Below are 25,599 nucleotides of genomic sequence, written 5' to 3' on the forward strand. Positions count from 1 at the left end.
AAAGCCGGGCTATCCAAAGCCATGACCCTCATCAACATGGGCTGTGCATCTACGGCCATTATTTATGTAGGCTGTGTATCTGTGGTCCTCATTCTTCTGGGCTGTCCTTCAGTGGTCCTCTTCTGTGCAGTGTGTACATACATGCTCTTCATCCATGTAGGTTGTACATCTGTGACCCTAATCCATGTGGGTTGTTCATCTATGGCCCTCACCCATGTGGGCTGTGTATCCTTGAGCTGTTGCTATGCAACTAGGGAATTGAATTTATTTCACTTGGTTTTTCACTAATTTAAATTTGAATAGAGCCCCATGACCAGGGGCTATCTGATTGGACTGTGCAATTTCCAGGCTGGACGTGAATAAGGTCAGTGGGTTATTGGACCATTGGATGTAAAAGTGGTCCAAGGAAAATTGCAAAAATCATTTTCGTTCACTGCTTAAAAAGGAAAGCAACCTAGCAGTCATTTTTGACACTTCATCCTGTGACAGATGCTAGGGTTTGTTATGAGCTTGGATGACCCAGGCTGATCCAGGTACCGCGAGAAATGGCTAAGGCAAAAATGTCACCTTCTTCTTTGAGGCTGCTGAATGGACAATTGTTGGTGGGTGGTGTGGTAGCCAGCAGCCAGGAACATCTGTTAGAGGATGAACATGGTACAATTCCACTACACGCACTGCATGAAGGCAAGGATGTGCTAGAGGCAGGGCTACAGAGGAAATGAGAAGCTCCACTGACATCTTCCGAACTCTGCATAGCATCTAATGAGGGGTATTTCTGACAGACTAGTGCGTAATGGGAAAACAGAAGACAAGACGTCTATATCTATATCTATCTATCTGTATCTGTATCTCTATATCTATCTATCTCTATATCTCTATATCTCTATCTCTATCTATCTCTATCTCTATATCTATCTATATCTATATCTGTATATATCTCTATCTCTATATCTATATATCTCTATCTCTATCTCTATCTATCTCTATATCTGTATATCTGTATATCTATATCTACATCTATCTATATATCTCTATATCTATATATATCTATATATATATCTATCTCTATCTCTATCTATCTCTATCTCTATATCTATATCTATATCTCTCTATCTCTATCTCTATATCTATCTATCTCTATCTCTATCTCTATCTATATATCTGTATATCTATATCTATCTGTATATCTATATCTATATCTAAATATCTATATATCTCTATCTATCTCTATCTATATATCTCTATCTCTATATCTATCTATATATATGTGTGAGTGTGTGTGTATATATATATATATACATATATATATATATATATATATATATATAGAGAGAGAGAGAGAGAGAGGGAGAGAGAGAGTTGAGGAGTAAATAGTGAAGAATGTGTTAGAAGATCTGTTCACTTTGAGAAACAATCTTTTAATTTCAGTGTTGCTGTTTGGTTGCCATTGGGTGTAGGTTCCTGGGGGTGTGCAGTTAATTATCCAGGTCCTACTGTGAACATGGAAAGGCTTGGATGATATATTTATCGCTCTTCTCACCGTTGTGACAAATCACCTGATGAAAACAACTTACAGAAGGAAGGGCTTAGTTTGCCTCCTAGTTTGAGGATGCAGTCTATCGTGGTGGGGAAGGCCGAATGGCAGGGTTGGGAAGTGGCTGGCTATGTTGCATCCACAGAAAGGTAGAGGGCCACAAGGTTTTAAGATGTATAAGCAGTTTTTGGCCTTTAAGAACTGACTGTCCTTGTTATACTACTTCTTGCCTCACCACAGAACAAAGGCAGAAACGGGTGGTCCACAGTATTCGCCTGTCCAGAAGGGGAAACAGCAGGTCTGGGATGAAGGCTGGAGTAGAGAAGGCCTTCCTTGGGAGTTTTAGGCACAGCTCTTTAAGATCAAGGCCTTCCCCAAGATGATCTTGAATGAAGAGATGGCCCTTGCTTGTTCAGACTGGTTTATTTGATGGCAGATGTGAATGCATACACTTTATTCTGGATGACCCAGGGATTGAATACCTTTTGTGGGTAGGGATGCCCAGGAAGGGAAGCTCATTGGCTGAAAGCTTGGCAGCCTATCTAGATACCTCATTAGCATGGAGAACGCCAGGCGCTTATGCTATGTGACCCGGTGTCCATGGTCCTCAGTGGAGTGTCATGGTTACATGTTCCAGAGACAGTAGAGCCAGGTACAGAATGGTTCCACTCCTGCCGTTCCCAATACTAAAGATTCCTGGGGTTCAAGCTCATTCAACCTTAACACAGCCCGTCACAGCCTGATCTTAGAAAAGTATTGCCCAAACCCAATCTACCTTTTGATTAGGGCTTTCTCAGTTTCAAATACATTCTGTGCTAGGCTGACTGTATTCGCAGGCATCCAGGCAAGCCATGTGCAGCTCACTCTGTACTGAGTGCCTCTGGGCTATTGGCACCAACCAAAGAGGGAGAGCAAGTTCTGTAAAATCGGTTTCTCATTCCTCATTGTAAAAGGAAGCTTTGGCAAGGGATGTTGCAATTTGTTCCATCCCTATTACTGTCATTGTTTCTACTGACAGCGCAAGGATTGGCAGGCTAAAATAGCTGCCGAGAGGAGTGGAGGTTCCAGGTCACAGGAGACAAGAGGAGAGAGTTACTCAAGCGACGAGCGCTCCTTCGGGGACATGGAGGAAACCAGAAAGGAAGCATCTCGGACACGTGGGCTTGAGGATAATAGGGCTCTGCTCCCGTGGGAGTTCATGTCACTGGAGCTGAGCTTTTGCGTCCTCTACGTTGGGTAGAAGACACCTTCTGCTCTGTATCTTGCAGTTGCACATGGGATTTCTCTGATAATCCTTCCCGCCAAGAGCCTGTCCATGTCCTGCTGAGTGTCAGGTGGGCACCCTCAGCTTGGTCTGTGCCATTGCTGGGGCATATAGCACACTGAGCCTGTCACCTACTCTCTTGGGTTCTCTCAGTAGAGGAGAGAACCTGATCACTCTATCAACTGTTCTCCCCGCTGTGACTGAATACCGACTTATGTCAGGGGAGCTTTTATTTTGGCTCATGGCTTTAGAGCACATAGTTCTTCATGGTGGGCTGTTATCGAAGTATGAAGTCTAAGAATTATATTGTACTTCAAGATATACCCAAAAAATTCTACATTTTTTTTAAAAAAGGAAGTTCTTAATTTTGAATATTGATTCAGTTTGTGGAATGATACTATGTCAGGGGAAATTATTTGGTTTCAGATCTTGGGACAAGAGACTGTGGTGCATATCTTTTTTTTTTTTTTTCTTTTTTTCGGAGCTGGGGACCGAACCCAGGGCCTTGTGCTTGCTAGGCAAGCGCTCTACCCCTGAGCTAAATCCCCAACCCACATAGCAAAGCAGACCTGGTCTGTAGGTTCTCCCAGCATCCTTCAGTCCCTACCCTTCCCTGAAATCTGAACGTTTTGGCCCGGGGGCTGGGCTACCCTTCCCCTAGAGACTTTTCTTTATATAATCCAGACATTTTGGTCTCTCCATTCTTTTCTTCTATCTCTCTCCTTCTTTTTCTATGCTAACGCTCTTTCTTTCTCTCTCTTTCCTCTCTTCTCCCTCTCCCTTCCCATGGTGACTTCCCTAGCCTCCTTCTTTGGGGGCAGCAAACTTAGAGCAGCTTCCCAATAAACCTTCATTTAATATAATCTAATCTGGCTTGAATTGGCTCATTTAACTGGTAGAGAAATAACTTGCCAAAATTACCATGGGTCAGTATTCTTTCATGGCCTCTTCTTCACGACTTCTGAGGGCAAATAGACCTCTCCAAACTGACAGAGCCTGTGATGGGAATCAGGGACAGGTGGGTGGTGGGGCCTCCAATGTCACATCAGCACAGTGTTCTTTGACTTTTTCTGCTAGATGAGAAACCACCTGATCCCATGCACTGTATCCCAGAAGCTATGGGTTGCAATCAATTTGTATAATTTAGTGCTGAAGGTCAGGCAATAGTATTGGGTTTCTGAAGGTGCAAATAACACAGTGTAATTCGAAATCAAATGCACAGAGGGTCCAACGTGTTTGCAGCATAGCTAACCCAGGTTGCACTCTGGGATTTCACTGTGGCCTCAGTTCCCAAGCATGCAGTCACTCCACTGGACCCCACTCCCTGCAACCCCCCTGGCTGAGATATGAGCTGACTGTACACTATAAATCAAGGTGTTTTTCCAGAAGAAAGTTTTCTGTCGTTATGGAAACAGAAACGTTTATAATAGAAAACAAAGACTTTTTCATATTTTAATCTTTTCCTACCTACCTTCCTCAGAGTGTCAAATTTGTATTATCTTTGGATTGTGTGGTGTTAGGATGGTTGATTTAAAAAAAAAAAGCTTGCTGTTTGAGTTGTTGACTTGAATTTCATAAAAAATGATGAATTAATTTTGGCTTCAGACTGGAAAAAATTTCCAATAAATTCTGAAATGGCTCTCACCATTTCTTCCATTTTATACTATATGTTTGTGTGAAGCAGAATTCTCAGCACGGATGATTATAAAATCAAATTATTGATCACCTCTGAAAAACAGCAAAGATGCTCTCTATTCTGCAGTATTGGATATTCAGTCAAGATTTATTTCCTTGTGTAAAAATAAATAAGCAATCCATCTCATGAATATTCAAAATTTCCTTTTGACTTTAACAAATGACAAAATTATATGTACACCAAAGAATTGTTTTAAATTTTTTTATGATTTATGATCTGTAAATGCTTGATCTATACATTTTTTTTTATAGATTGAATGCCCAGGATTCAATACAGCTTTTTTAGGTGTAGGGGGAAGGGAACTTTAATCTGTATGATAGTCATATCCTATGTCTGCAGATATCATAGGGCAAAAGATCAGAAGTTCCCTAGAGTGGGTACATACCTTGCTTGCTCCATTGCTTTATTTCTGTATATCAGGGGATGATAAGTAAGCTGTGATGGTTAGAATTTGTTTTTGTCAACTTGACACAAGGCAGAGTCATCTGGGGAGAAGGAACCTTAACTGAGAAATTGCTTTCATCAGATTGCCTGTAGGTAAGCCCACGGGGCGTTTTCTTTATGATGGATGGATGTGGGAGGGCCCAGTCCACTGTGGGCGGCATCATCCCCAGGAAGATGGTAGTGGGTTGTATAAGAAAGCAAACTGAGCAAGCCATGAAGAGCAGCCTAGTAAGCAGCATTCCTCCATGGTCTCTGCCTTAGTTCCTACCTCCAGGCTTCTGTCTTGAATTCCTGCCTTGACTTCCTTCCATAATGGAGTATAAGTATATGTTGAAATAAATTCTTTCCTCCGCAAGTTGCTTTTTTTTTTTTTTTTTTTTTTTTTTTTTGGTCGTAATGTGTATCACAGTAACAGAAAATAACTAGAGTGATTAAGACACGTGAGATCCTTTGGACCATTTGTTAATATAATACCAAAGTGAATTAATTCCTGTTAATGCCTGCACCTTGGTCAGGAAGTGTTGAAGGAGATAGGGCAATCGCAAATCCATGAGTCCTTTGAAGACTGACCCTAGATGTTTCAGTGGCTGGCCCTGGCTCTCATCTGGAACCACAGCCATGGTTACTACACAGAATACTGACCTGTGCTTGCACTATGAAGCAGGGTCTCTTCTGCATGGTGTGGTGGCCTTGAACTTTGATCTGGGACTCTAAACACTGAGGCACGAGTTACAGGAGAAGCCCTGAGGCTGGTCTACCTGGCTTTCTCTCAGGCTCATCTGTTCTTGAGAACCTTCCTATGTTACCTTCCTGGCGTGCCATCTCTTCCTTGACCATCAACACCTGAGGGTAAGACTGGCCCTGCCTACAGAACATCAAAGGGACTTAGAAGAGGCGATGGCTGGAGCTGGGTGGAGACTTCCTCAATCAATTAAAAGCATAGCTGTCCCTCCTTCTTTATCGCAGTGCCCATCTTTACCCTGCCTGCGTTTTCTTTGTGGTTTACGGCTGGCAGAGCACTTAGCTTTCAGCAGGTGTCATTACTGCGACTGGTAATGGCTGTGAAATCTTTACTTAAATGTGTGGGCTGTGGAACGGCTGGCAGCTGGCAAATCATAGCATTCCAGCAAGGGGTCTGCTAAGTGGCCTGACGTGGGGGCCATCCAGCCCTGCCGTGGAAGGGAGCTGCTAGTGCTGCGCTCTGGTGTCTGCCAAGAGCCTGGATTTCAGCTAGACAAAGCCTTGCCAGAGGGGCAATCACAGAGAAGCCACTCAGATCCCCTCTTTGTAGTCCTAGAAGCTGTGGGGCTAACTAATACTGTACCCCAGTTCCTGGGACAGTGACTATCAAAGGTTTTTATGTGAAAGATAATGATTCATATTGGCTGTTGTTTAAAAACAGAAAAACAAAACCCAAAGTGGACAGTATCTGAGGAATGACATTTAAGGATGTCTTTAGGCATTTGCAAACATCTATGTACATGCCTGTATGTAACACACATGGTGTCTGTCTATCTGTCTGTCTGTCTGTCTGTCTATCTATCTATCTATCTATCTATCTATCTATCTATCTATCTATCTACCTACCTACCTACCTACCTACCATCTAGAATCAGGTTCTCTCCTTAGCTTGGAATTTGGCAAGTGTTTTCCTTTACCTGGCTACTGAGCCCCAGAGCTCATCCTGTGTCTGTCAATCCAGTGCCAGGATCACAAACATTTGCTCCTGCACTTGGCTTTATACATGTATTTTGGGGAATCAAACACTTGTATCCTGCACTGCCATAACCCAGAGAAACATTGTCCTGCCTTTTCCTACCTGCAAATAAGCAGAACCAACAGCAAAACCAAGAACCGGTGGGTGTTTACTTGTCCCTGATAACAGATGAGACTTACATTTTACACACACACACACACACACACACACACACACACACACACCATTAAATAGGACACAAATATTGGTGAAGCTTTTGACGTCTGTAAGGATTGCAACTTGGAATGGAAATCATAATTTTCCCATTAAAATAATAAAAAATTTAATATATATTTAAATATATATGTATATTTAAGAGCATTTCACTTAGCAACGAAGTGTCAGGGATTAATTAAGGTTGCTTCTTGGCTCATCAGACAATCATAAGCAAATGAGGTAAGAGCTATGTTAAGTGTTTGTGAAGTAAAATTAATAAATAAATGCATAGTTGCAGACTGCAGGGCTGACGGTAGGACATGGGAGAAGTCAGGCCAATGAGAGATTTAAAGAAAGCTTGTGATTCCATGAATCTCCAGATTGTCCCAGCCACTGACTCCACAGAAGGTTCTAGAAGAACATCCACTGCTACTCATTGTTGGTAGAGCTAATGGCCAGCTCAGAGGCGTGGTCTCCAGCCCAAAGTGGATGTGAAGGTGTCGTAGCTATGCCTACATCTGCCCCTAAGTATGTCTGCTCTTGGACCAACATTCAGTTCTTTGCCATCATTGGCTGTTTAAGGATGTGATGCTCTAAGGTGTAAATAAACCACATTCACTCTGTGCATCCAAAATGCCCACAGGAGATGGAACATACAATGGCTGAAAACACAGAAATAGACTCCAAGCATGGTTACCTTAGCTGGAGGGTCAAGGAAAGGGAATCGTTGGTAGGCAGACCCAACTTTTCAATTACCCAAGGTGGCCAGTTCTCAGAGCCACTATGCATTGCAGAGCCCATGGTTATTGTGAGCTCCAACTTTTGTTAGAAGCTTGAATCTGATATGAAGGGGTTCTCTTAATTTGAGAACTATCACAGAATGCATGAAACGGATTAAGCGGTCAGGAATGGAGGTTAATTTCTCACAGCTCTGGATGCTGAGGAGTCCGAGGTCCAGGTGCCACCGTCATTCCCAGAAAGCACAGGGGTAGGCAGAGTACAGATAGAAGAAGGCTGAAAACATCGTTTCCTACCAGGAAACCCTCCTGAGATTGCTAATCCACCTCCCTGAGGACAGAGCACTCCTGACTTCTTCACCTCTTAAAAGGACCCAGGTCTCAATACTGTTGAATTAAGGCTCAAGTTTCTATTGTGGGATCTTAGAGACCATATTCAAGCCAGAGCAGTGCTCTTGTTACAATAACATAAAAAGGTAAACATTTAAGAGGAATATAAGAGCATATATATATATATATATATATATATATATATATATATATATATATTTACAAAGGTTAGATGCTTTCTCTTGCCTAAAAGTTAGCCATTCTTCCCTGTTTCAGGCTTGGTTGGATCCCAGACTCAAGGACAGACAGCAAGACTTAGTTCCTTTCCAAGATGCTTATTGTTTGTTGTCAACCTGACACATACCTAGAGTTGTGGGAAAGAGGAAATCTCATCTGGGAGAACTGTCCACATCAGATTAGGCTGTGGCCATGTCTTTGAGGAATTGTCTGAATAGATGGTTGATATGGGAGGGCCCACTATGGGCGGCACCATCCCCAAGGCTGGTGGCTGGATAAGAGAACAAGCTGAGCCTGAGCTGTACAGCAGCAGGCTAGTAAGCAGCATTCTTCCAGGGTTTCTGCTCCCAAGTTCTTGCTTGAGTTCCTAGCCTTGACTTCCCTTAGTAAGGATTGTGACTTGAAAGCTTAAGCTTAAAGAGACCCTTTCTTCCTCAAGCTGGTTTTGCTTATAATACTTTGTCAAGGCGGTAGAAAATTCAACTAGAAAGCTGGGTGGTAGTGGCATGTACCTTTAATTCCAGCACTTGGAAGGCAGAGACAGGGTATCTCTGTGAGTTTGACGCCAGCCTGGTTTCTAGAGTGAGTTCTAGGACAGTCAGGCCTACACAGAAAAACCCTGTCTCTATAAACCCCAAACCAACCAAACAACCAACCAACCAACCAACCAAACAAACAAACAAACAAAAACTCAAAGCTAACTAGAACGTTCTTCCCTCATAGGAGCTCACTTTATGCTTCTTTATTCTTTGTGGTGAAGTAGTTCTGTGTCTCAAAACCTTACAAAGCTTAGAGAGTTGGAAGGGAAGAGTGGTGGAGGGAAGGCCCCCTTCTTATTGGTTACTCCTAAGACACATCTCTGAGCTTCATCTATGGGATTGCACCCCATCCTCTATTCTCATCCTTACTGGGTGCAATGCTCTTGTCAAATGTGCAGAAAACCTCCAGTGTAGCTCACAAGCCTCTGCCTCAGCAGCTTTATGAAGGACACTGTGTGTGGCGTATCCAGGACAGTCAACTCAGGAGTCACCCAGGTCCCCAAACGGCACACTTACCACTTGCCTTCTTGGGCAAATGACTGCTGTGGGCCATCACCCCATAATTGACTGGCGTGTGCTACTTTTTGACTGAAGGTTGGTGTGGCCCAAGCCTGGGAGTGATTTTTAGAACGCTCTGTGTCCCATTTATGCTTCTTTCTTCTTTCCTGCCTCCTTTATTCTCTTCTAAACTCAAAGCACCTTTGAGGACATGCAAACAGAAATGGATCCCATTGAAATACGAGACATCAAAATAGTGCCCCACCCCCACCCCAAGAAAAAGCTGTAGGGGAGAAAATTGCCCTGCAAGAAGCTAAAGTGTGTCAAAAGGCATCGGGGTGTGAGGAGGTCCCCAGAGCAATACAGCAAGTTGCGAGGCCGAGCATCAGTCCTAAAGCAAAGGCGGGTTTAATATCTATTATCGATGGAATTTCAGATCACAGGTGCTAGACGCACGGATCGTGTAATAGGTAAACTGATGCAAAAGAAACAGAAAAGTAAAGCTGCATCTTTTTTACTGCAATAAACTCTAGGAGGATCCATGGATTGATTTTCCTAAATGGTAGTTTCTTAATACACAATAAAACCTGGCCCAGCGTGATAATAAAGAAACAAATAGATGGTGTGGAGGGTGTTTAAGGACTGAAAGGGATTGAAAATAAGATTATGTAAAAGTGAGAAAGCTCTCTTTAGGCATGGCATTGAGGTCAAAGAATGTGAAATGGGCAGAATCTTGTGGAATAGGTGTAAATGGTTTGAGTGAGAAGTGTTTCCCCCTACTGTAGACCAGGCTGGCTTTGAACTCACAGAGTTCTGCCTGCTGAGTGCTGGGATTAAAGGACTGCACCACCACCACTCAGTTTGAAATTATGTCTTATCCCAAACGCAGGAGGTCAGGAGCATCTGACCTCCACTGTGCACTTAGGTGTTTGAACACTTGTTTCCCCTGTAGGTGGCACTGTTTGGGGGGAGGTTATAGAACTTTTAGGAGTTGGTGTCTTACTAGAGGAAGTATGTCACTGGAGGTGGGCTTTGATAGCCTTGTCTCACTTCCTGTTCCTGTTCTCGTTTTCTCTCTCTCTCTCTCTCCCCCCCTCTCTCTCTCTCTCTCTCCCTCTCCCCCCCCCCTCCCCTCTCTCTCCCTCCCCCCCCTCTCCTCCCCCCGGCTCCCTCTCCCTCTCTCTCTCCCTCCCCCTCTCCCTCTCCCTTCTCTCTCCGGTTTTCTGCATGTGGTAAAGATGTCATCTCTCAGCCCTCTTCTCTGACAATCTGCTGCCATTTCTCCCTTGCCATTATAGATGCTCTATCTGGAACCATCAGCCAAAATATACTCTTTACCCATGAGTCACTTTTAGCCATGGTGTTTCATCACAGAAACAAAACATAACTAATACCGTAGCCACTTAGCTACCAAACCTTCATTGAAATGAAACCTGTGAGCCTGTGAACCTGGGGGGATGCTTCAGTTGGTAAAATGCTTATGAGAAGGGACCTGAGGTAAACCCCAGGACACAAGTAAAAGGATAAAATGAAGCTCAATGTGATAGCACAAGAGTGCAATCCCAGCCCTGGGGAGGTAGCAACAGGTAGATGACTACCCCTTTCTCACTGGCCATTCCCAGCCTAGTCAAACTGATGGATTTCAGGCCAACAGGGGGTCTGTTTCAAAACAAAGGCAAAGAGGCTTGAGGACCACCTTCAACACACACACAGTGCAGTCACATACACATACATGCAAAAGAACTGTCACACATGTGTACTTCTCCACCTGACCTTTACGTCTCTTATGTGACAGTTCCTTTGCATGCTGATCATTTTGTATTCCTGTTTCCTTTCTGTTGCTGTGCAAAGACATCCTGACCAAAGGCAATTTAGGGGAAGAAAGGTTTATTTGGTTTACAGGATCAGGTCACAGTCTATCATTGAAGGAAGTCAGGGCAGGAAGTCAAAGCAGAAACTTAGAGACAGGCCTGTTTGCTATTCCATACACAATTACCTCCAACTAAGGTACTCAGTTCACAGCCAAAGAAACAGTGCAGGAACTGGAAAGGAACTCTGCTTACTGATTGCCCCCAGGCTTTTAGTAAGCTGTCTAAGGAATGGCGCCACCCACAGTGGGCTGGGACATCCTGCCTGAATTAACAACCAAGGCAATTCTTACAGACAAGTCTGGTCTGAGCAATCTGTCCATTGATGTAGTCCTCCTCTCTGTGCCCCTTGAGTGGATCAAGTAGATAGTTAAAGTTAGGCTAGGATACCCTAAAAAATACTCTGAATGTGAAGTTGTGTGCATATGAAGAATTCTTGAAGTACTCGCCAGAATCCAGAAGTAGAAATCACCTGTTTCACCATCAAAGTTACTAAGGAGTGGGCTTGGTTCTAATCTCTCTACACCACACATTAGCACATACAATATGATTATTACTTCACCAAACCCAGACATCCACATATCTTTCCTAGATTATGCATAGCAAAGGGAAGTTGAGGATGTGAGTTTTCAGGTCAAGAAGCCTTTCTCATAATCCCATTCTTGCTGATTTCATTATTTACAATACCCTGATACTATTTTTCTATGAAAATACTTAATTGAAAACCACAGCTCCCCGAAAGACATTCTAGAACATGTGCGTTTGTTGGCTGGAGTCTTGCTTTTGGTGTGGAAAAAATTTCCCCTCAACTAAAGAAGTACGCTTAAGCAATTCCCTTAAAAACATGGTCACCTTGAGAGCAGCAGAAACCAACTTATAATTGTGGTAAGCATATGGTGAAATTAGAGGTTTGAGGCATGTCACAGACAATGACAAAAATTTTTTTTCCTAGGCACAGTTTCTTTGTGTAGCCCTGTCTGCCCTAGCTGTCACTCTGAAGACCAGGCTGGCCTCAAACTCACAGAGATCCGCCTGCCTCTGTCTCCTGAGTACTGGAATAAAAGGTATGCACCACCAACCAGCTTGAGGTTACAGCTTATCCTAAACCCAGAAGGTCAAAAGCATCTCACTCCCCCACACCCCACTCCTGCACTTCATGCTCTGGGATCTGGGAGGTAGCCAGTGTTATGAATCCATGGTGCTGGCACCGCGACCCCAGAGCTGTTTCTCTGTAAATATCCACCCTGTTTTCTATGTGGAGATTATTGGCCTGGCCCAATTAGGAACTTCGGAGACGGATTTAAGTTTCAAGTCTGTGTCTAATATCAGACGCTGGTGTGCAAGGCCATGTCTTCCTTGGTTTTTTTTGGTATGAAGGGTCAGAACCGTTTAGCGATTATTTCAAGATGAGGTAAGAAGATGGTGAGAGTTGACTCCTAGAAGCAGCCCGTGTTTCGGATCCGGATCAGCCTCAGGTCCTTCCGCTGTAGTCACAGAAGGATCGTTGAGTAGGCGAGGCTTTGCCAAATCTGGCAATCCTGGGTCCTGGAGTGCCCCAGGTCTGGGGACTGCATTGGCAGACCCAGAGGCTCACTGTCCCAAGCCTTGACAGCCAGCAGCTGACTGCTCTGGGCTTTAGAAGCCAGAGACTCACTTGTGGCTCTCTATGCTCAGCTTGGGGACTTGTTGCTTTGGCTCTTAATGACCTGGCACTTTGCAGCTGTTGAATGGTCAGCCTTCAGCAGCAGCTGCTGCTGCAGGTGTTGCCTGCAGTAACCATAGCTACAGAATACGCACCCACCTGGTGGTGCAGTGTTCCACTCCCTAGTGACCAGTGTCAAAGCCCTCAGGCCCCTGCCAACCTCTTCCTTGCCAGGATATGCATTGCTACAGTTGACAACCTTCTCCAACCATCAATCCCTGTCATATCTCCCCTGAGTTAAAGCCAGAAGGGAAATGGGCCTTCGGCGATCTTATTTGCACTAAGTTGCAAAGAGGAAAGCTGCACATCCAGGGACTGTAAGACTGCAGGAAGCCCTGAGTTCTGATACAGCCTCAAAGAGTCAGTGGTCACTATACCAGCAGAGGAAGCCACTTAGCATATGTTGGGACTGCAGAGGCTCTGATACTCAGAGTCCTCTATGCAAGCAGCTGGCCTGGGAGGGGACTACATAATACCACACAGGTGCAGTGGTCTGTGGCTGGGCCTTCCCTTCACTGAGTGTCCATTCCTGGGTTGGTTCACAGCCAGGCAGCCTTCTGCATCAGGCTGGTTTATTTATCTTTGGAGTTGATAAAGAAACCTGGACGATCTGAGATCACAGCAGCATCCCTCATACACAGCTGTCACATACAGATGTGCAGTGCCCCATTTATATTACACTCCATATGACCAGAACCACCCAGGATGGTGAGCGTTCCAGTCTGATGGTCATGTGACTGACTAGGGCTTTATTGTGTCTGTATAGAATTACAGATGATGCACGGGTAAGAGGTACATTGGAGAATGGGAGCTAAAATGCTGACAGTGAAGGTGTAGTCATGGGACATCTGGCTGTTTTCTTAGTTCTCAGTGCATTCATTAGCTGGCCCATGCAGTCATACACCAGGCACATATTTAACATGCTAAGGTCCTACTAATGGAGTCACAGAAGTGACTGTGAACATTAGTGTGTTTTTGTTTTTGTTATTGTTGTTGTTTTTGTTTTGGCTTGGATGTGTTTGTGCGCCCAGACCAACTTGTAAAATTCTGAAAAAGTGACAGAGTACCTTAAGTATTGGGAAGGAGGGACAAAGCAAAGGCTAGTCTCAGCCTGACCTTGGAAGGTGGGTACAGCTGCCTTGTGAGTAAAGTCATGGGTGGGTTCCAGCCTATGATGTCTCCCTCAGTGCAGTCTGTACTGTGGATTTCATTGCTCTCCCTTTATGGCCTCTTAGTGTTTAGCTAATCCAAGGTTTACCAAGTTGTTCAGTATAAAACCTAGCCAGTCAGAAGCTATACCTTTTACTGGAAGCCACGCCCATCACAAGACCACACCCCCTTCAGAAGCCACAACCCTTTCTTGACTGACCACACCCCTTCCTGATGACACACCTGCCTCTTGGCTCCATTCCCTCAGGGATGGGGTCCCTCCCTCCTTGAGAACAAATTCTTCTTGGCCTTTACCTTTTTCTCTTTTAATATCTAGCAGGTGGCAGTCGTCTGACAGCCAGGTGCTGCAGGGATGAGGGTGGGGTTTCTGAGTATTTTCTGTCACCCTTGCTGAGACTGGAACACAGTGGGGTTTGACATACTCGTGTGCTACACAGTAATGGACCGTCCCTCTGATATGCGTACATCCTGGCAGTGTGCCAGAAGGCTCATAGGCATGAAATAATAGCCACCATTTCTCAAAATATTTATTTCTCATGTCAACACTTTTGTTACCTGCCTGTGATGTGTTATATGTAGCACACAGTATTTCAATAGTGGAAAGTGCCAGCTTTATAAACACACATGCCAACACCAACACTGCACATTAAAATCTGTGTCCTGCTGGAGAACATGCTATCAAGCTGGAGTTGCCTAACGTTGATCACTCCTGTCCCACACTCCTGACTGGGTCTGTCTTAGCTGCCTGCATACATTGGCATAATCCTTATATTACTTAGTTTCCTGTTCTGCAATAAAATACCATGACTAAAAGCAACCTGTGGAAGAATTTGGATTAGCTCCCAAGCAGGGAGTCTCCATAATGGTGAGCATGGCATGGCAGCCAGAGTGTATCACACACAGAAAGCAGAGATCAAACTGGAAGGCTGTATGCTATCCAAACCTGCCCCCAGTGTACTACTTCCTCCAATGAGGTTCAACCTTTAAAGATCCTGCAACCTTCCCAAACAGTGCTAATTACCTAAGCCTGCTGGGGAGACTTCTCATTCAAATGACTATAATCTTAAGGTTAAGATGGAAGGGGCTTAGCAAAGACTGTATTCCTGTGCTGTAAAGTCTGACCCTATGCCACTACAAAGGAACATGGAAGGATGGGGACATGACTCTCATAGGATAGACAACAGTATCTGGTAAGGCTCATCCATGTTTGCCAGAACAGTGTTAAGACACAGCTAGGTCTGAACATTGTATAATGTGTGGACTTGGCGGGAAGTTATGGATCAAAATCACTTAGAAATTAGAATCAGAGTGATTACCAATGGGGTACCTGGCTGCCATACCACCAAAAATGGAAATTATTTTATTCTTGGCCACAGTTAATGAGAGAAAACAAGGGATAGAAAGGAAACATTTCCAAAATCCAGCACAATATCTACTGGTCTTCGAAATGAGGGGTAAATGTGTGTTCTCCTGTATTGATGAGGAGGCCTGTGTAGCCTATGTTTGGTGTCCAGCTGTGAGTAATCTCTCTGCTCTGCAGACAGGGAGGGTCTCAGGCAGTTGTGGGTGAAGCTTGCAGGAGCTTAGAAGGACTTGGTGTCCTGAGAGATGAGGCTCTGGAAAAACGGTTTATCCTTTGTGATTCAGAAAGGATGCTCCCAGTATCCTCTTGAACAGGAAGCTGCTTGGAAACCCGTTTCTTCCTTCCAGTCTCAGATTCCTGAGAATCCCAGAGTGGGTTTTGGATTACAAACTGTGTTAGGGTGTTTGGCTGGATTACTTTCTAGTTCTAGAATATTACTTTGGGCACATCCACTGTACTTAGTTTTCCTCTCATTCTTTGAACTCTATGGACTGAACTTCTCAAACTGTCTTTCCCCCACCCTGTGCCTCTTCCCCTCCTGTCTTTCACTTTGTCTCAATTTTCTTTTAAATTTATTCTCTTCTTTCTCCTCCTCTGACACAAATATTAGCCCTCAGAAACTTTAAATAAATCTCACAAGGAACAAAAATATTCAAATTTCTCCTTTTGAGCCCAATTTATTTCTCTTCCATCACTTCTGACTTCCATTTTGGTGCCTCTTTTATTGAACACACAAGCACTTTTAATAATCCACGTGTCAAACCATTCATAAATGTGCCTGCGTGGAGTGTTTACTGGTGACTATTCAGGTGGAGCGTCTCTGTAGTGGGCCTGTGTGCAGTAGTGTAGGGGGATTTAGCTCTGCCCACGGTCTCTATGATACAGAACACATTTAACTGAGGTAGGAATGCAAGCCACCCACAGGCCCAACTCTTCTTGGGTATCACTGTTGTCAGATCCTGGTGTGGATTGGCTTTCCAGAAGCCTTTGCACCTGTAACCATATGTGGCTAAGACAGTAAATGCCTTCCATAGGCTGTGAGCTTACCTGAGTTAGCATTGCGACCTTCCCTGCCCTATTCTTCGCCCTTCATTCTTCCCATTGGCTGGGGTGCTTAGGACAGAGGTGCTGCAAAACATGGGCTAGAAATGCCAGGACCATGATCATCTTTTGATCTCTGAATAGCTGAGTGGATCTGAGCCACCCACCACCAAGGCCCGCTGTGAGCTGCTACATCAGAGAAGAGTAATGTCTTTTTCCAAAGCAAGCCTGTTTTAGGCATCTCTGACAGCACCTCAGTCAGCCTTATGGCAGATGAATCACCTCTAGTCTAGTTTAAAAGGTACCAAACGGGAGGGTGGTGGCTATTTCACAGTCTAAAAGAAGAGCTTGAGAGAGCCAGGTTCAGAAATATTTGCATAAGGTAATGTCAGGTGAATTTGTATATGTGAATGACAGGGGCCATTTGTACATGCTAGTGCTAGGGGATAATTTGCACATATTAATGCAGGGGTCATTTGCATATGTTAATACCTGGGGCCTCTTGCATATGGTAGTGCAAAGAGATCATTTGCCTATGTCAATGCTGTGGGCTCATTTGCATATGTTAATACAAGGGGCAACCTACATATGTTAATATTAGGGAGTAGTTTGTACAAGTTAATACTAGAGGACTATTTACATGTGTTGACCTCAATGGACTGGATCATTTGCATATGTTGAGGCTAAATGATCATTTGCATATGCTAATAAACATCCAACTTGTATATGTTAATGTCAGAGACTATAGAGAAAGAAGCAAGGTGAGAGGGAAAGGAAGAGAAAGAGGCAGGTTATTAGGGTTCAGTATGTGGTGAATTCCCAGGAGAGGGCTTTTGGGTAGGTTGATGTGGTGATTTAAATAGGTATGGTCCCCATTGAGCATAGAGAATGGCACTATTAGGAGGTGTGGCCTTGTTAGAGGAAGTATGTCATTGTGGAGTCTGGGCTTTGAGGTCTTAAATTCTCAAGTTACACCCAGTGGGTGTAACCTCCTAGCTGCCTTCAGATGAAGATGTAGAACTCTCAGTTCCTCCAGCCCCATGTTTACCTGCACTGCCGTCCTTCCTGTCATGATGATAATGGACTGAACTCTGAAACTGTAAGCCAGCCCTAATGAAATGTTTTCCTTGCTAAGAGTTGCCTTGGTCATGGTATCTCTTCACAGCGAGGAAACCCTGCCTAAGACACTTAGCTTGGGTTGACTGTCAACTTCTTCCAAAAGGTAGTGGGCAGACAACCTGAATGTATGATCTGGGGTTAAGATCATCATTGCCAGAGGTCAGACCGCTTAAGCAGTTATCCAGAGTCAGAGGCTAGGGCATGGAAGGGCAACAACCAGCATGCCTCTGTGTTCAGCATCCGGGCTGCCAGCTATTCCTGGCTATTTCAGTTAAGTTCCTGAATCCTGGGTTTGGGGCAGTGTGGGTATACATCGTGCATATGCTATATACATAATATAAACATCACACGCAACACCCATGTCTAGTCTTTACAGCTTGCTCTATTATGTTTTAACCGCACAGCATCCCCTAACCCCAAGCAGGTTCTGTCTGTATCAGCCTACACCGAATGGGCATACTCTGGGGAAAATTATGGCTTTCCTGCTCTCACCATGGTGGATGTGTTATTAAATGTAAATCTACAATAAAGTGTCTTCGGAAATCAAGTGCTGTGTTTATCTCTGGTAATGAGGCTGTCAGGGTAACCTGTATTTATGGAACCACAAGTGGGTTATAAACTTCCATTAATGACTATAAGGAACCCACTTGTCATAAACAAAGAGGGAGCTAACATTTGGTTCAGACCCAGTGAAGCCAGTCTCCACAGGTTCTAAGAACAGCCTGCCATGGGCTTCCACAGGCTGCCACTTGTAACTCTGAAAGGAAATGTTTCAGAATGATTAATGCAAGCTGGCCACGTTCTGTAAACACCTCAGATCCATCTCCAAGGAGCCGGCGGCCAACCTTGCAGATGTTTGTGTGTGATACTCACACATGGTGCAGGCCTCCACCAGGCAAACACCTCTTTCTCATTCCTTGTCAGCTGAGCAGGCTATGTGTGTGTGTGTGTGTGTGTGTGTGTGTGTGTGTGTGTGTGTGTGCGCGCACGCGCGCGCGCATGCATGCGTGTGCGTTTTCTCAGCAAGGTCTTCTATTCGTGAGAGAAGAGAATCCAGTGTTCTATGGTAAACCTTAGAAATTCCTCTTCAGGATCACTGTAACTAGAGAAAACTTCAGGTAATTTAAGAGCTAAATGAACAACCCCATTCATTTGAAAAACCACTTGCTGAGAAATATCATCCAAATTCTAAATGACTTAGGATTAAAATCTGAGTAAAATATAAGCCCATTATATGTCGGCTAAGGCCTATGTACCAGAACCGTCCAGAGAATAAGAGATTGCCAAAGCCAGGTTGATGACCTATTTATTTAAAGCAAATTTGGTTCAATAAAATTCCAGTGCACAGTAATTGGGGTAGCCTCTATAATCCATTCTAACATATCTCAGAAGAATAGCTGTCCACGGTGAATGAAGTCTTACACTAGCAGATCTCCAGGCCTGTGCAGAACTGCACAGGTACATGTGGAGGCCACAGGCTGATCTCAGGGCTTTTATCATCTCGCCTTGCTTTTTAATTAGGCTCTCTGACAGAGACCTGGGACTTACTCATCTGGCCAGACTAGTTGGCATGCAAGCCACTGAGAGTTTCCCGTCTCCACTTCCCTAGCTTTGAGAGTACAAGCTCTTCCCTCTGTTCCCAGCTTTTATCTAGGTGCTGTGGATCAAACTCATGCTTGTTCAGCAAGCACGTTCTATGTTGGGCCATCTCCCCAGCTGCTTCACCAGCATGCCTGACTGCCTATAATTTAGTAAAGTATGCACACAGCGGGAGCCAAAACTTTTATTTATTTATTTTTGCCAGAAGATTCTCCTGAGTATGCAGGCCAGTTGGACTTGAGGCTTGGGCATAAAAACCTCACCTTTATAAATGGTGCATGCAAAGCGTGTGCTAGTATAGTCGTTATCTAAAATACAAAACATGGGCTGGGAGGTCACCTGGCGATAGTATGCTTGCCAAGCATGAGTAAGGTCCTGGGTCCCATCCCAACACCAGAAGAATAAAACTCCCACAAAGCATGTTCATTTTCCTCCCCGGACACAATGCCTGCTATAACCTACAATCCATTTCTAAAACTGTTAGTGTTAGCATCTAGGACTGTAGCCCGGAATCTGTGTGTGAACATTGAAGGTCCTGTTCTCCAGTTGGTTCTTGATTGATCAATAAAGATGTTATCAGCCAATGGCTGGGTGGAAGCAGGTTCCCAAAGGCAGGCTAGCAGATACAGAAGAGGAAAGGAGACTGGCCATGCTTTGGAGAGAGAAAGAACCACAAACCATATGAGATCAAGGGTGGAGTGCCCATTGGCCGCTTCTGCGACTGGGCCTGGGGTAGCAGGCTGGTGACTAGAAATGCAACTAATCAGAGGGCAGATTTAGGATGCTGAGCAAGGAAAAGGTTAACTGGGCAACTAAGTTGAGGGCAGATTTAGAGATGTTGAGCTGGGAGTGAAGGTAAGGGCACATTAGCTGCAGTAGGCTTAGAAGTGCCTGGCCATTGAACTAAAAAGCATATTAAAAATAAGCAGTGTGGGTTTTTCATCTGCAGATTCAAGGGAACAGGACAGGGGTTGGTAGAATGACTTGCCAGAGCTTAAAGTGAGGTGGTAGAAACTACACGATATATAAGACTATCCATAAGTGGTCAATTCCCCTGTCGTTGTACACTAATGTATGCATTACTAGAGGTCAATGTCCCTTTCATATTATTATAGGTAGATTAAAGGAGCCAGAAAAGTCAGCAGGGGGTTAGTAGAGGAGGAGGCAGGCAGGTATGAACTTCTAGACAGTACTATGTTTATTGACTGAAACACAATGAAGGGTTCATCTCAAATCTTACCCACATGGATGGATGGGTCATAAGTCCCATGCCATGTGGGTGGATGAGAGAAAATTCCCATAGGAAGAAACTGGCCGTGACCTTAATAGGGGTGGAAATGACTCCCATAATCCATAAAGGGATCTGAAAAGTGTAGTCTTCCAGCGGGAAACTATCACTCCTCAAGATCACCGCCAACTTCAACAAGTCACTAGAAAGACTCAGAGGTTTTACCCTGTAGTCATGTGTGCTGCTCAACTTTATGCCTTGAGAAACACACAAACTGTAGGAAACAAAGGGGAAAGGTCATGGACCACAGCCAGAGGAAACCAGGTACAACCTCCCAGAATCTACTTCCTGTGAAACCACACAGCATGACCCCAGTTCCCCCCAAGCAAATGACCATGACATACACATCAAGAAAAAATGCTCCCCTCATGTCCAGTTTGGATTTCATTGCTGTGAACAGACACCATGACCGGGGCAACTCTTACAAGGACAACATTTAATTTGGACTGGCTTACAGTTTCAGAAGTTCAGTCCATTATCATCAAGGAAGGAATCATGGCAGCATGCAGACAGACATGGTGTTGAAGAATTCTGCATCTTGCTCTGAAGGTAGTCAGATGAGATTGTCTTCCAAAGGCAGCCAGGAAGAGGGTCTCTTATGCACTGAGCAGAGCGTGAACTTAGAGCCTCAAAGCCCACCCCACCATGGTGCACTTCCTCTAAGAAGGCCATACCTACTCTGAACAAGGCCATATCTCCTCAATCATAGCGCTTCCCATGGGCCAAGCATATTCAAACCACCACAGCTCAGTCCAGGAGCATAGGATTCTACTGAGGATTGGTCACAGATGCTCTCTGTCAGGCAATTTGCCAACGTTTCTGGCCTCTCTAGGTTACGAGGTACTAGATATGAATCATCTTATATGCATAGTATAAACATAGGAGTCCTAGTGTTCGCAGCTAAGGGATGGTGGGAATTCTCCCACTACCCTATCTGTAGTATAACTGCCAGTCTTGCTGATGGCCTTTTGGGACCATGGCTACCTCGTACCTTCTCCTTCATAGTGTGTATAAAACTGTTCCCAATAGAAGTACTAATGATACAGGACTGGCATTTCTTCATTTGCTTCTTGTAATAGTTTGTATATACTCGGCCCAGGGTGTGGCACTATTAGAAGGTGTGGCTTTGTTGGAATAGTTGTGTCATTGTGGGTATGGGCTTTAAGACCCTCATCCTAGCTCCCTGGAAGCCAGTCTTCTCCTAGCAGCCTTCAGATGAAGATGTAGAACTCTTAGCAATGCCTACACCATGCCTGTCTGGATGCTGCCACGATCCCATCTTGATGATGATGGACTGAACCTCTGAACCTGTAACCCAGCCCCAATTAAATGCTGTCCTTTATAAGACTTGCCTTGGTCATCTTGTCTGTTCACAGCAGTAAAAGCACCATTCCTCAGAGCATTGCGTTGCCTCTAACAGTGAAGATTTCAGAGGTGCAGAACAGGAACTGGGGGCTCCTCTTCTGATCACATGGATTTAACACAGAGCACGTGACACAGACTGCTGCTAGCATTACTATCTCCTCCCCTGGAGAACCAAAGCCTCCAGGCATCCCTTGGTACTTTTCCTTCTAAGCTCTTTATATTCTCCCCAAGGAATAAGAAAGAGAAGGCACAGTAGGAAACACAAATTCTTCACATCTACAATGCAGTTTGTAAACCAAACTGTGAAAATCACTGTGTTGCCCTTTTGCCACGGACTTCCCATCACACGGAGGCTTTTTTTCTTTTGAAATTTCTTAGAAAGAAACAAGGACCTGCGTGCAAAGAGGGCTTCTCATCTTCCTCTGGCATTTTGTTTCTGTGTAAGGGCGGTGTGTGTGTGTGTGTGTGTGTGTGTGTGTGTGTGTGTGTGTGTGTGTGTGTTTGTACTTTGCAGAAAAGCCCATGGGACCACGTGGTTCCCTTCCATAATAAAGGGAGAAGCAAAGGAGAGATGGCAAATGGAGTCTTAGGTGGAAACTGGATGCCTTGGTGAATGTGTCCTCAGCTAAATCATGAGTAGATATCGGGTAGCATGACACAAACCAACCAGCGCTGAGTAGCAGAGAAGGTGAAGTCCACCAGTTTTATCAGCTCTAATAGCAGGAGTTCACAGGGATGCAGAGAGAGCCCAGACTATTGTCCTACCTAAAAGAAAAGTATCTGCCCAAGAGACCCCAAGACCAACTTCTCAGCACAGAGGAGATGTATTTGCTCCTGAGGCACAAAGGTCAGGGAATAAGTGACAAAGATAGGAGATAGAGGAAGAGGGAGAAGGAGAAAAGAACAAGAGAGAGGGAGGAGGGGTATTTGTCCCCAGAAGTCAAAGGACTGCCTCTGGATAGAAAGGGGACAGATGTGACCCATAAGAAAACAGCAGTTTATAAAAGTAAAATAGAACATCCTGTATTAGGATGAGGTATTTAATTTTAATTGGGCATATTAATTAGGTGAGCCAAAGGGGGCTTTTGATTGCTGGTCTTCAATACTTTGATAGCTGGACCTTGGTAGTCAGCCGCAGGAGAAGAAAATGTGGCCAAATAAAGGATTAGACCTTGGTGGCTGGCTTCAGGAATGTAGCCTAATGGTTTTTAAGCAAAGCCAAGGGAATAGGGGAGAAAGGCAAGGCCTGCCAGAGCCGTGTTTTCCGAGCTCCAGCTGTCCAGAGGCCTTTCACTACCTGCAGCTCGAGGCTTGCTCCTCTGCTCTGGAGTCATGAGAGAAACACGATTTACAAATGGCCTAGCAGATTATTTGAGGATGAAATGATATAGAACTACAATGAATTTAGAATAGCATCCAGTTGATGGTACGTAATCCATAGTACAGAGGAGGAGGAGGAGGATGTTAGAGAAGATGGAGATGGTGGTGCTGATGAAAAAGATGGATATAGTGGTGATGATGGTGGCGGTGGCGTTGTCATGGTGACGATGTTGAAGAGGCGTTTGTGGTGGTGTTAGCGAGGAAGAGGATGGGATTGTGGTGGTGGTGGTGGTGATGATGATGATGATGATGGGGCTGTAGTGATGGTGATCAAGGTAGACATCATGGTAATGGTGATGAAGAATAGAGGTTGTAGTGGCAATGATGACGATTAGCATTGTTGGGAGGATAAAGATGCAGTATATGGTGGTGATGATGAAGGAAGCTTGTGACGATCATGATGATGGAATTGTGACAAGGAAGAAGAAAAGGATGATGGTGATGATGATGGTGATGATGATGATGATGACCAAGATAGGGATTGTATCTATGGTGGTGATGATGATGATCAAGATAGGGATTGTATCTATGGTGGTGATGATGATGGTGCTGTTAGTGGTGATGAAGATGATGAAGATGCAGGCGCTGGTTATGGCTATGAAGCCGATCAGAATGTCAGGATAGAACAGAAACATACAAGTTGGCTAGCCCTACTCAGCCCAGTGCCTCTATGTGCCGGGGTCTCATGAATATCCTCTCACTTGTCTGAGCCTCACTTCTCCTGGGTGGAACTCAGACACTGCTGGGAAAGTCAGATGTAATCCCCGCTCTTTACCTAGTTCGCTGACGGCTCAGGACCCTCTCCCTGCAGACGCTCCCATATTCTGAGTGCTACCTCTGTATTCTTCGGCTTACTTCCATTTCCCAACCACTCACTATAAGGGATTTCAGGTAGGTTTTTATGGTGGTTTTATGTGTTGTCTTTTAATTAATAGAGACATTATATTTCCATATGTAGCAGATGTTTGCTGAAGGCAAGCAGTTTTACTAGCTCCTTCCGTAAAAGTGGGGATAACTGGGGTGTGGGGTGAGGTGGGGGGAACTATGACAGATGGATAGGAAATGTGGTTACAAATCTGCGTTTAAACTCGATTCCCCATGAGCTCATAACCGCCAGGCTACAACGTGCAAATGCTCGCCGTGTCCCTGGCACCACTGCTGCCTCGGGACTTCCCCAGGGCTATCTCAGACGTGCACTTCCTGTCTCCAACAGGGCCAAGGTTAAGAAAGGAGTGAGCATTGTTGGGGTGAGAGCCAGCAGCTCTTCTCTCTGGGACGTCAAGCAGAGCACCGAGTACACTGGGAAGTACGCACCAGCGGTCATCGTCTGTCAGAAGAAATCTGCTGGCTCAGGAAAGAGGTAAGTCCCACCTAGCCGGCGCTTCGCTCAGACTCTCTGCCATGGTGGCTTCCTGTTGCTCCTAGGTTTGCTAACCGACTCCATTGCTAGTTGCATTTGGTGCGTGTTATCTCTCATTAATGGCTCTAGGTAAAATGGTCTCCCAGATAGGGGAGGTGGGGTGGTGCTCGTAATGGACCCACACAGGGTCACAGAGGCTCTATCTTCTGCAAGGATCTCAATATGCAATGGCATCCAACGGTACAGGAAGTTGTCGCTTCTTTCTGATTCTCATCAGAGGTGCCCAGAATTGCGGGTCATCTCTTACATCGTATTTCCGCACGCCTTAAACACAGGAGCGTTGGTTCTTTTACAGGCAAGGGTGCGGCCCACCTTTACAGAGCTGATGTCAGCGTAATGCATGTGATTGGATTTGTGCAGGGGGCCACTTTCTGATGGAACAGTGGGCTGCCCGCTGTGGAATTACTGGCGATCGTGAATCACCCCCGGGGAGAAATTAAAACCCGGATCTGCTTCTGATGGCCACCAAATTAGAAACAGGCAATTCACAGCTGGGCAAGGATGGGCTTGGAGACTTAGGAGTTCCTGATTTATTCCTCTCTCCCGGAACCTGGGAGAATTCCTAGTCTGGTCACATACATTTTCTTTGTCACTTTTAGGTTTCTTCTGACTCTTTATATTACTGGGGAAAAAAATTGAGGGGAAAAAAAAATCAAAGGATGAATTGAGCAAGGTGGTATATTGTTTCTGGAATGCCGTTCTACATTCCAAAACTCAGTTGTTTGGAGAATACATTTATTCCCCACAATATGGAGGTGGCTATTGCTGCTTTGTTCTGGCCCCCACTCCCTTAGTTCATTACCAAAAGTACTTGAAAGCAATTCAGGAATGGCTTGGCATCAATCCCTCTCCGTTCTCCTTTACCAGAATCTGGGTCACCTGCAGCAGCTCCCATCCATGCCCTTCCTTTATTTCTGACTGGAAAAGAATGAGAGGAAAAGAGGAAGCTGGTGTTTGAGCTCTGCCCTGGATGTTCCTGTGGTAGAAGCGGCTCCTACAGGGGACCATGTTGGTCTCACGTGATCTCGGCCCAGTGTGCCCAGGAGAGAGATCCAATTTGCAAAATGAGCACCGTCCTCGTGAAAGGTGACAT

At 44.8% G+C, this 25,599-nt stretch overlaps 1 protein-coding gene across 1 annotated transcript in view; it reads left to right on the forward strand.

The window, feature by feature from the left end:
* LOC116885254 (transmembrane protein 132D-like) overlaps positions 1–24,924 on the forward strand; it is a 136,160-nt gene extending 111,236 nt beyond the window's left edge. The window contains exons 2-3 of the mRNA XM_032886492.1: positions 24,300–24,446; positions 24,867–24,924. Coding sequence (XP_032742383.1) covers positions 24,300–24,446; positions 24,867–24,924 — 205 coding nt within the window. The remainder of the gene's footprint in view (positions 1–24,299; positions 24,447–24,866) is intronic.
* Positions 24,925–25,599: the final 675 nt, after the last annotated feature.

This window comes from Rattus rattus, chromosome 16, assembly GCF_011064425.1.
Source record: "Rattus rattus isolate New Zealand chromosome 16, Rrattus_CSIRO_v1, whole genome shotgun sequence".
Taxonomy (NCBI): domain Eukaryota; kingdom Metazoa; phylum Chordata; class Mammalia; order Rodentia; family Muridae; genus Rattus; species Rattus rattus.